Source organism: Lycium barbarum, chromosome 9, assembly GCF_019175385.1.
Source record: "Lycium barbarum isolate Lr01 chromosome 9, ASM1917538v2, whole genome shotgun sequence".
NCBI lineage: Eukaryota > Viridiplantae > Streptophyta > Magnoliopsida > Solanales > Solanaceae > Lycium > Lycium barbarum.
The window spans coordinates 24,106,809-24,118,967 of record NC_083345.1 but is presented as its reverse complement, the minus strand read 5'-3'; the positions used below and the strand labels follow the sequence as shown (position 1 = coordinate 24,118,967).

The 12,159-nt window shown below is 35.8% G+C and overlaps 2 protein-coding genes and 1 long non-coding RNA gene across 3 annotated transcripts; 1 reads left to right on the top strand and 2 right to left on the bottom strand.

The window, feature by feature from the left end:
• Nucleotides 1-489: 489 nt before the first annotated feature.
• On the bottom strand, nt 490-2,897 carry LOC132610411 (large ribosomal subunit protein uL14-like). The gene is made up of 4 exons (XM_060324707.1): nt 2,743-2,897; nt 1,552-1,836; nt 917-958; nt 490-727 (listed from the first exon to the last, which is right to left on the bottom strand). Exons 1-4 carry the CDS (start codon nt 2,753-2,755, stop codon nt 645-647), a joined length of 423 nt encoding a protein of 140 aa, XP_060180690.1. The 5' UTR covers nt 2,756-2,897; the 3' UTR covers nt 490-644.
• A 3,124-nt stretch (nt 2,898-6,021) lies between these two features.
• LOC132610407 (protein FLUORESCENT IN BLUE LIGHT, chloroplastic) lies at nt 6,022-10,059 on the top strand. Its single transcript, XM_060324705.1, has 4 exons — nt 6,022-6,308; nt 7,237-7,387; nt 8,515-8,838; nt 9,568-10,059. The coding sequence occupies exons 1-4, from the start codon at nt 6,147-6,149 to the stop codon at nt 9,768-9,770; spliced, it is 840 nt and encodes a 279-aa protein (XP_060180688.1). The 5' UTR covers nt 6,022-6,146; the 3' UTR covers nt 9,771-10,059.
• A 269-nt stretch (nt 10,060-10,328) lies between these two features.
• Nucleotides 10,329-11,390, bottom strand: LOC132610408 (uncharacterized). Its single transcript, XR_009571142.1, has 2 exons — nt 10,937-11,390; nt 10,329-10,737 (listed from the first exon to the last, which is right to left on the bottom strand). It is a non-coding gene; the product is annotated as an uncharacterized LOC132610408 (long non-coding RNA).
• Nucleotides 11,391-12,159: the final 769 nt, after the last annotated feature.

Sequence of the window (12,159 nt, the reverse complement as noted above, 5' to 3'; positions counted from 1 at the left end):
GGAGTTGTGTGTCAGCAAGTTTTTCACTGATGCTATGTTGCTTATTTCTGGTTTTATTTTATTGTACGTAGCAGCATGTTGCTATTTGAGAAAGCTGTGAGTGGGTCAGCCCTGCTTAGTTTGTAATGATCACTTTTGATTAAATGTAATCTGTCAGTTACCAAAAAAAAAAAAATGGTACTCCTAATAATTAATAAGTTATTTTCCTTCTATAAAGCAGTAATAAAAAGGGTTTTATTTTGAGATTTTCTCAAAATTATGTTTATATGATATTTAATTATTATTATTATTAAATTTATACTTATTAATTTTAAATAAAGACAAAATACAAGTCAAAATACTGAAAAACAAATAATTTTAATTACCTACTGCTCTTATTTCAAGATAATATCTAATAATTAGGCAAATACATATTCAAGCATCTTAGGGGTCGTTTCGTTTATTAGACTATGATTCCTGCATAAAATGTGATAAAAGCACCAAACCATGGAAATGAAAACATTTGATGACATTTATGGATGAAAACCTTTTAGTACTGCAAAATTCTCAGCACAATTCTTACAACGACAAAACCCTTGGATATCCAAAAAACTAAATGACAAACCAACAAAAACAAGACTGTAAACTACTTGGGGGCTCTACTTCTACACAATAGCATTGGCAGCAGATGCAATCCTAGGCCAGAGATCAGCACATTCTTTCCCAATTGGGCCAGTGATAGCAGACCCTGCAAAATATGACATCAAAAGAATATGGTAAGGAAAAGGGTAAGACAGGTTCATATTAATTTAGGTCCTAAAAGACCAGCAACAGAAGAAGGCAATTGTATTAAGAAGTTAACCCAAGCAACTTGTATCTTCAAAGAAAGGGGATAATAACTTCAAAATTCTGCATTAAGCAAAGTAGAGAGAATTACCTTTCATTTCACCTTTGGGATTCACAATGACACCTGCATTATCTGCAGAACCAAAATAAACTGAATTAGAGACAGGATTTTATAACAAGACTTACACCAGAAAAAACTGACTTCGTGTAGGCCAGTCAGTTATGATATGATAATGTATACACTACCCAGTGGTTCGCACAGAAATAAAGCGTCAAGCCATCTCACATAGAAGAGACAGGATTGGACTGATTAGAAACATAGGATCAATCAACCATCCTTATATCAACAAAAACAATCAGCAGTGCAAGAAGAACAAGACCGAAACGAACTCATGACAGCAGATCCATGAAAAGAAACCCCAATCCTGAATCAGTTAGTGCCTTAGGGCAGTCTATATTTACATTCCACTAAATTCGAGTTCATCTGATTCCAAATGGAGATATATGTAGTAACAGCTAATGTAGCAGCTTGAACAACAAAATTGATATCCACTTATTGATGATTAAGAGAAATAAAGCCATACATCCATCTCACAATATAGTTACTCATATATCTAAATATATCTTCTATACTAGCTGCTTCCTCATTATTATGTTAATCTATCCACTCAAATTCTTCATTACCAGTAACAACGCCTACTAAGAAAAAGGACAATTAAAATATACCTTCGAAGTACATGAAAACACCGTCCTTTCGGCGCCAGGGCTTGCGTTGACGAACAATGACAGCTGGCATAACCTTCTTCCTTAGTTCTGGCTTACCTTTCTTAACAGTAGCCATCACCATATCTCCAACACAAGCTGAAGGCAACCTGTTAAGCCTTCCCTTGATCCCTTTCACGGAAATGATGTACAAGTTCTTAGCACCAGTGTTATCGGCGCAGTTCACCGTCGCTGCCACTGGTAGACCCAGTGACATTCTGAACTTGTTCCCCGCGGAACCTCCACGTCCTTAAAAGATTACATAGATTTTTAGAAATTGAAGATTCATTACAAAGCAACATTTAGATATCTAACACATCAACACCAAACTATAGGATCTAGTATACGATACAGCATATTCCAGCCTGTTTTCCAATACGGGTGTGTTCGGTATGGAGAAAAACATTTTCCGGACAATGTTTTACGATTTTTTCACATTTGTTTGGTCAAAATTTTTGGAAAACAAGTTCCTAAAAAAAAGGAAAATGAATTCCCTAACAAAAGTAAGGAAAACATGTCCCAAAGTGGCATTCCAAATTAATTGTCTCCTCCCCACCCTCGAACTCAGCCCCAGCCCCAACCATCACCCTTTAATGCACCTCATCTTCACCCACCCCTACCCCCCACCCCACCCAACCATCACCCTCAAACGCACCTTCTCTTCACCACCCATTCCTCCACCTCCCCACCCCCCACCACGAATATTCCCAAAAAGTGTTTTCCATTAACCAACCAAACATGAGAAAATAAGTAAGAAACTCACCTATTTTCCAGGAATACATTTTCCATTGAAAACATTTTGCTCCATACCGAACACACCCTAAACCCAAGTTCCTCTGATTCCAAATGGAAAAACGGGTAATAACAGCTAATGTAGCAGCTCAAACAACAAGAAATTGAAAACAACTATTAACTGATGATTAAGAGGAATAAAGACATACATCCATCACAGCAAAATCCCATACTAATACATCTTCTATTAGTATAAAATATTAGCTATTTCCACACTGATGCATTAACCCCTTCACTCAAATTCTTTCATTAACCTTAACAACAAACAATACTAACATAGGAAAAAGTAAAATTCAGCTAAAAAAAATCAACTGGAAAACACATTGAATCGAAAATAAAGGAATAAGGTTGAATGAATGATACCTCGTTTCGACATTGCTGATCCCTAGTCTTGTCTCCCAGAAACTGAAGAGAAAATGGAGTTTGGAGGCGCTAGTGTTTTATATATACAGCTAAATCCGCAAATAGACTAGGGTTTTTCTTCAAATGCTCGTTTGGCCCAAGTATAATTAAAAAGTTAGGCCTGTCATGTGGCCCAGTTATTTTGTGCTTCGAGTTTCTCTTCTTCTTCTTCTTTTTTTTTTTTTTTTTTTTTTGCGCGGATTGTGCTTCATACAGACTGGTCTTTAATTTTTGTCCCTCAAATCGCTGGTCTTTAATTTTTTGCCCCTGCTTCTCGTTTAATGAAAATTTGTGAGTCAAAGTACCCTGATGCGCTAGTTTACGAAATCAGAGATTCTGGGTTCAAACCCCAGCAGAGTCGGAAAAAAAAAATTCACAAGATAAAGTTTTATAGAAATTATGCCTTTTCTGGCATAGTTCGGTAGAAAGTAAGTTATTCGGCATAAGTTGTGTAGTATCTAATTCGCTCGGCATAAGTTTATAGAAACTTTATCATGTCCGGCATAAGTTCTGTAGAAATGAAATTATGCCGAATAACTTAATTTCGACCGAACTATGCCGGACAAGGCATACTTTTTATGTAACTTTGCTCGGCAATGCATAGTTTCTATGAAACTTTGCCTTACGAAATTAGGTCATAGATCCGATTTTTTTTTTTTTTGTTTTTTCAACGTCAGGATATTTTCGGCCACTTTTTTGTTACTTAAAGTGCCGAAGGACAAATATTAAAGACCAGCAATTTGAGGGACAAAAATTAAAGACCACCCCAAGATAGGGGCATTCGTGCGAATTTGCAAAATTAACTCCCAGAAACTGAAGAGAAAAATGATATTTGGAGGCGTTAGGGTTTTATATACTGCTAAATCTACAAAACTGACTAGGGTTTTTCTAAAGAAATTCCACGGTTTGACCTTCAAATGGGCTGCGCTTTAATTTTTGCCCTTCAAACGGACTAGTTTTCAATTTTTGCTCTTGAAATTGAACTTATGACTAGTCAAGGACAATTTGCCCGATTGCGCTTATTCGGAGGTGGTCTTTAATTTTGCCCCTTAAATTACTGGTCTTTAATTTTTGCCTTCGCCTAAAATATTTGAGGTTCTGGGTTCGAACCCCAGCTCATTAAAAAAAAATCTCAAGGCAGAGTTTTACCGTAACACTAAGCCTATTCGGGCAAAAGTTAGGCCTTAAGACCTAACTTTTATAGAGAAAAAAAATTGCTCAGAGATTTCGTGAAGCCTTGCCTTCCAAATTTTTTTTTTTTTTTACTGAGCAGTGGTTTGAACCTAGAATCTCGGGGTGTTTTCGGCCATTTTTTTAAGCAAAGGCCAGCAATGTAAGGGGGGAAAATTATAGACCAGCACCTTTGAAGGCCAATCCGCGCAAAAATATGCTTAGAGGGCATAATTTTTTTGAGGCCTTGACATAAATTATGTGATATTGTGATGCGAAAATATAAATTTATGTCCTGCAAAAAAATTATTTTTGGAGCAAAAATTAAAGACCAACACAAAATAAAGTGCAAATTACCCAATAATTTCAGTAACCATGGGCGCCGATCCAGTGCGCTTGTGCTCGTTTGGCCAGTTATGTAACTTACATAACCAGCATTCTTTTATAAGCTCCTAACAATATATAACTATAAGTTTGCAATTTACAAACCGTAGCTGCCTTTTATGTGGTTTCGGCTGTATTTTCGTATTTTAAATATAGCAAAATAAATGTATCATAAAAACATAGTGGAGCAAATTCTTTAAATACACGAAGGAGTTTCGGCTGTATTTCTGTGTTTTAAATACAGCGAAATACATCTATCATAAAAACATAATGGAGTAAATCCTTTAAATACACAAAGGAGTTGTGTATTTCATTATATTTATATACTGATAATCCTTTTGGTTTGGCTGTATTTAATTATCCGAGTTCATATCAGTAAAGTTGCCGCCTGACGTTGCATCAGTAGAATGTATTCGACTGTATTTTAATGTATTTACACTCACAAAATGACGAAAATGAAGAATACAATCAAATCTAATCATAACTCTGGTGTAAATATAAAATACACTATATTTAAAAAGGAAGAATACAATAACACCTGTCGGATCTCCGATGAAATACAGAAATACAAGCGAAATGCGAAATCTGTATTTACACAAAAAAAAAAAAAAAATGAACACATTCAAATTCTTATAAAAAATCTTCACTGTATTCGGGTGTATTTGATTATTCAAATACACATTTTCTTCTTTGAAATACAAGCGAATACAAAAAAAAAAATACACTCTATAAAAAAAAACAAGTGAAATACATAAATACCACTGTATTTACACCGAAAAAAGATGAACACATTTAGCCATCGGAAAACTCAAATCTGAGATGAGGAGCCATCGGAAAACTCATATCTGAGATGAGGAGCCATTGGAACACTCACAACTGAGATGAGGATTTTAAGACTTTTAACTTTCCAAACTAACGGTGGTGATCTTGCTGTCCTCGGGTGAGAAGCATTTGTGCTTTGCCGAACGAATGATACTGTGGAGACCGTAAAAAGAGGGAAAGTGGAGATTTGTACTCTAGTAGCTACATTGTCTTCTTTAAAGGTACTTCTTTCCATGCCTGGTTAGGTTATTTTTTATCCGAGACATTTTCATATCCTCCTTATGATATCATTGTGGTTTGTGGAAAAAAAAAAAGGAAAGTCTTATTGGTATGGTTGCTTATTTATGGTCGGAGCTCCGGCGTTGGTGGTGGAGATGAAGGAGGGAGGGAGGGGTAAGGGGAAAAAGATCTGGGGTAGGAAACGGAAAGAGAGAAAGAGAGGGGTGAGGGAGAAGACAGATTTGGTAGGTAAGAGAAAATCAACTTTGTTAAGGATATTTATGAGCCTTTTTCCATAGGTTAAGGATATTTGTGAGTCTTTTTCCATAGGTTAAGGATATTTGTGAGCCTTTTTCCAAAAATAAATAAAGAAAATAAAAAAAAATTAGGGGGTAGGGGGGAGGGGGGCCTTGGGGTGAGGCACGGGGAGAGGGGGGCGGGGGTGGATCAAAGTGTTAAAATTAAAATTTGAGGGCAAAATATTAAAAAGAAAGTTAAGAGTTAAAGTGTCAAAATGAAAACTTTTGATCAAGTTCAAAATTCGTTAATCACTTATAAAAGACTATGAGCTCCACTTAATAATTAAAACTTTAGTCATCTGAGATAAAATATATATATATATATATATATATAATTAAAAGCCCCCGGTTAGTGTAGCATTGTGTTTATGGAAAAGTAAAAGAAAACGGCAAAACAGTCTTATCCATCCACAGAACACAATTATCGGACAGAAAAATCATTGAAACAAAACCAACTCTCAAGAATTGAAGATGACAATTATGGTGAAGCAATTGCATCTTTCACAGAGTCATTTTCTGTGTGATCCTTTGTTAACATCACCAAAATCTACTGTTAAACGCATTTTCTTGGCATCCCTCGAAGCTCACAAACATACCAACAACACTTTAAAATGCATCCACATTGATTTCAAGGTAACTGAATTTTGACTTTTAGGATTTTGGGTTTATTTATTTTAATGTTTCAGTTCGTGGGTCTATTGCAAAATTACTTCTTTTGTTGTATTTTGATTGGTAAGCAATGCCATGGTTTTTGGCCCTTTATTGGAAAAACTTGGTGGAATTCACCTAACTGAAAGTTACTGTTTGACAAGTATCTACTGGAGGAAGTGAAGTGAAGAATAAGCTTTATCTTTAACATATCTTAGAGAAACATACTCAATTTTGATCGAATCCGTTGTAGTATAAACAAATAAATAACTAAATAAAAAGAAGGAATAGAAGAGAGGCCTTGATCTATCATTTGTTACTAACAAAGTAGATAATAAGAAAAAAAGGAGGAGTTCATTGTGTTCAAAGCATAGCATATGTATAAGTGTAATAATGCTAATTAGCGAGGTAAAAATGCTTCGACTGAGAATTTACAACAGATAGATTGTAGTTGTTGTCAAAGTGGTTAATTTGTAAAAGATATATCGTACTGTTAGGTGATATATGTATGTGGTGATTTCAGATTTAGCTGGTGAAGATTCATATTGCGTAAGTAATATTGGCCTCACTGGCGATCAAGCTAAAATGTCAAAAGGTTTTTTTATAAGACACTTTCTACTAAAAGCTTGTCCAAATTGCTCGTTACTACCTAATTCCACTGCAAAATCATGAAACTATTATAGACTGAAAGTGATGTCCTTTTGCTACCATTTCTCTTGCTCAAACCATTCATTAGCTGTGTACACACTCCTTCGCTTGCTCTGTTCTTTTCTTATTATGTTTGAGTAGATAAAACTCATGTTACTCTAGTGGAAAATGCAAGGTATGCAAAAAGTAACTAGCTGAATTAATTTCTTAGCTTCCATTTCTTGTTCAATTTCAATTGTTATACACATGGGAGGAAATTTTGCAGTTTAGACATCCTACAGCAGCATTAACCGTGACTAATGCATTGATGATGGCTACACCTTTAGACGCCTTGGCTCAAACATGTGAAAGCAATACTTCTGTCTTCAATATGCCATTATTGCTGCTTGTTGCCCTCATTGGGGCCACCGTGGGAGGTAAGGTACTTCTGGCACTGCCACTGTTTTATTGCATATTGGGGACTTTCAACTTTGAAATGACCGAAAGTCTGTTATGGTTAGCTTAAACTCTAAATCATATACCCCAAGTTAACCATAGAGTATGAGCATAAACTTCACATCAAATTACATCCCATATGATGCAGAAACTACTCTTTTTGGTTGAGGCATTCAAGATTACATACATAAGCAAGCAACTTGGATGAGATCATAAGACTAGTCATGTTTGGCTTGCATTGCCATATTCACAAAGCTTAAGTTTAATACATGCACATATGAGACAGAATTTGGCTTCAGTGAAAAGAAGTTAAAAGACATTTTATGCATTAAAATACATTGAGATCAGTATAGGAACCGGGAGTTAACAAGGCCATTCAGCAGTTCCTCTGCCAAAAAAATTGATCAAAATCTTATTTAACGCATGAGACTTACAACTGCCATCAGATTTTCCTAATGTATATTTGTGGCAATGGCCAAGAGCAGTACATTATAAATGCCATAACCTACAAGAATGAGCCTATTTAAGAACTTATCAACAAGAACTATGCATCAATCCCAAACCTGTTGAGGTCGACATATGGATCCTCAATATCCATTCTGGTCCATCTGCGCTCATTTCACTCTATATTTAATAACTTCTCTTTTGGGACAATTCGAGAAATTATCCCAAAGGAATGGTGATTCAGAAAAGGTGGTTTTGAGTAGGCTAAGAGAACATAGTGGAAATGGTATAGCTGTGCTCAGTTTTTAAGGATTTCCTCTCTTCCTCCTTTGTTTTCTTTTTTTATTTTTTGTTCTGCCAGAAAGTATGGAAATTTGAAATGGTTGTTTGTAGGAAAAACTTTTCAAATTTGAATGGATTCTGAGTACAACAGCATGATTTGTTTATGTGAAAACATGGAAGTTGGTGTAGGGTGAAAAGATCTCGTTTTCAAAATGTCTTCACTACAATTAACCTATCTAATCTAGTCTTCTTTCTCATCTTCTCAAGGCTCTACTGTGTACTGATCCTCTCAATGGCGGAACATTGCTTTCTTTGGTTTACTTTTTTCCCCACCTTTTGAATTAAAGTATGTGTATGTGCACATTTGTAATTGTACTTTCAGGACTGGTAGCACGTCAGAGAAAAGCGGAATTGCAGAGGTTGAATGAGCAGCTCCGCCAGATTAATGCGGCACTAAGAAGGCAAGCCAAAATAGAGTCCTATGCACCTGCCTTAAGCTATGCTCCTGTTGGTACTAGTAGGATTTCAGAAAGTGAAGTGATTATTGATCCAAGAAAGCAGGAATTAATTTCTCACCTGAAAAGTGGAAAGACTTTTCTGAGGAATCAAGCCCCAGAAAAGGCATTTTTGGAGTTTAAAACAGCTCTTGAGCTTGCACAGGATGTAAAAGACCCTATAGAGGAAAAGAAGGCAGCAAGGGGCTTAGGTATGTCAAATCTGCTTGTTTAATTTAGCCTTATATTTTCTTGATTGAACACGGTTTAGGCAGTAAAGGAGTTTTGAATTTAGTTAAATAAAAATTTCCTCTGTATGTGAGGCTGCATCATTGACTGGAACTACAACAACAACATACCCAGTATAATACTATAATCCCACCAGGTGGGGTCTGGGGAGGGTAGAGTGTACGCAGACCTTACCCCTACCTTTTGACGGGTAGGGAGGCTGTTTGACTGGAACTACACATGCATGCATTTTTTGTCTTCTTTGATCTAGCTAGAACTTTCCAGAAATGATTTTTATGGTTGCTTGTGTATGTCTAAACAATGTAATGAATATGTTCCCTGGAAATGAGATCTTGTTTCTACCTTAGTTTTTTTTTTTTTTTTTTTTTTTATAACCATGGTGTCCGGGCCAGCTTGCGCGCACCTCGACTAGTTCCACGGGATACATGCCACCTCCCACAGCAATAGGTACCGGGTAACTCTGTCCACCAAGGCTAGAACAGTTGGGAAGAAATTACCCAGTGTTTTCGTCATTCCAGGCCTTAGCTATCTTTGGTTTATCACATTATCATTTGGTAAATCTTGGTCCTCGTAGCAGAGAGGATAGATGTACAAAGTGAAACTTTATCCACATACAAACTGCTGCTGTATCTCTCTCTTGTATGTGTGTGTATCACGATGTAATGAACCTCAAAGCTTTATCTCTTTTTCAGGGGCATCATTACAAAGGCAGGGCAAGTACAAGGAAGCTATTGAATACCACTCTATGGTTCTTGATATCTCTGCAAAAAACGGAGAGGATTCTGGGAGCACAGAAGCTTATGGAGCAATAGCTGATTGTTATACTGAGCTTGGAGATATGGAACGAGCTGCAAAATACTATGATCAATACATTGCAAGGCTACAGAGTGACTAAGCCATCTACAGAAAGACTTGAGTATCTTTTTCTTGCGGAAATTTCTTCATGTTCATGCATTTGGAGTAGAATGTTTAGAAGTTAGGCCTTTTCTCTCTGTATATTTCTCTCTTGCGTACATCATTCACTGGTTTCGTCTGTGTTTATTTGTTCTGTTACATTTTTGGCATCTTGAGGGTCTTGACTCTGAATCTGAAGTTATCACCGACAGCTGTAATCAGAATTTCCAGCTCAATTTACATGTGAAAGTTGGATTTGGCAATTAAATGATCTTTAGAGAATTTAGCAAGCATTGTTGCTTTTGGAATGGACAATGCATTGAGATTGTTCCACTTTCTCTTGATTATTTTATAACAATTCATCCCATTTAGTCATTAACATGTCTCATGATGAGTCTACACTGTTGAAAGCTTCACTTCCCCGCAGATGCAAATAGATGCTGCTAATAATTTTTAAGTTGAGGATTTTTTTAAATTGGTTTCAAAAACCTCAGACCGAAGATGCGTAAAATACTGATAAGCCTCTAGTTAAACAAAGATGACAATAAAAATAACAGAATAATGCATAAAAAAATATATATTCACACATTGGCTAGGTTTGCAAAAGGCAAAAGACATAGATTGCACCTTGAACTATAGCTGAAATGTCGAGTTTACACTCAAACTAATCGGACGACTTATTACTTCTCTGCACATTTAAAAAGATAATTTTATACCACCCTGAGCGCTGAAACACCACTCTCACAGTATGTGGTGCATTACACTCGCTACTTCAGCACCACATCAGATTTTTTATTTTTATTTTTATATTCTTTTACACATGGATGCTATTCTTTTTTTATTTTCTCCATATTTTTCTTCTCTTCCTCTTTCATCAATGTCCATACCCACCAAGATCACAAGAAAAAAAAAAATCACCAGCATCACCTCTTCTTCCCCACCTCCACACATCTACTGCAATAAAATCACTATAAAAGTTTTGAGTTATTAAAACAAAATAGAGGTGAAATGAAATGCAAAGTTCAAAAATAAGAATTATTGAAGAGCAGTGTGAAGAGTTTGAGGTTAACAAAAATAAGCTCATGATCTCAGCCAGTGTGAGATCTACTGGGGGAGAACGACAAGTGAGAGACAAAAGCCATTGAGTTAAAGAACTGTAAGATTTACCTCAGCCGGAAAAAATTTCGATCAAGTCTTCTGTCTTATTTCTTCTTCTATTTTTGGTTCAGGAAAGAGATTTTTCAGAAAATCGATGGAGACAAGAAAACTTCACTTGAAATCGATCTAACTTTCTGGCAAACACTCGCCGGTAGAAGAATGGAAGGACAATGTGAAGATGAAGAAGGGGGTGCGAAAAACTGTATTTTGCGATAAAAAGAAAAGGAAAAAATAATTAAATTTAAACAAAACGCGCCTAATTTTTAATTATTTTATTTTTTGTGCCACATCAGCCCTCAGGATGCTATTATATTCATTTTTTAAATGTGTAGGGGAATAATTGGTGCTATTATATTCATTTTTTAAATGTGTAGGGGAATAATTGGTCGCCTGATTGATTTGAGTTTGAACTCGACGAGTATAGTTTAGGTGCAATCTACATCTTTTGCCTTTGCAAAACGATGTAATGTTTGTTGACCACCGGTAACCACCTTGAACCAAATTTGGCGGGAGGTGCTCTCATTCGCCAAAGTCCAAACACTTGAAAATTTTAAAATTGATTCTTTTTTTAATTTCAATTTGCGTTTTGGAACCATTTTTTTCGACAAAATCTGCCAAAAGCTTGGCTGAAATTACTTTCTCTGTTTCCGGCGCTACTACAGTCTACAATACTAAACTTAATAAACCTGCCATTTGGTTTTAAATTAAATAAATTATTTTTGCTTAACCTCACATATTTTCTCGATTTCATCTTTTTACCAGATTTGTAACAAGCCTGACCGGAATTTTTAGTGTAACTACAGTTCTACATTTGAACATGCAAAATTTTAAATAAAATAAAATACTTTTTCTGTTAACGCCTGCAAAATTTTAATTTAAATTAAATAGGTTGGTCAAAGACTCTTAACAAAACTAGTTCAGTGTTCTAATATGAGCACATCATAGTTAGGTGTGCAAATTGCAAATCGTACAAAAACTTAGGAGGATTTTATCCCCAAGTCGTGGTGATAAAATACTAGGAATTTAAAGGGCCTAAGATTTGCTGAAATCTAACAGGTTTGCAGTTCCACTTTCACAATTATTTTTTTCCTTCTTACTCTCACCACCAATGAGATTTCCCGAGAACATGCAATAGTAATTTCATCAATAGGTGATGAAGTAAATAAACGGCCAGTAGTGTGGATGTTGTCCCTAAAACACACTTCAATAAGAATTAACTTTGTCCTTAAATT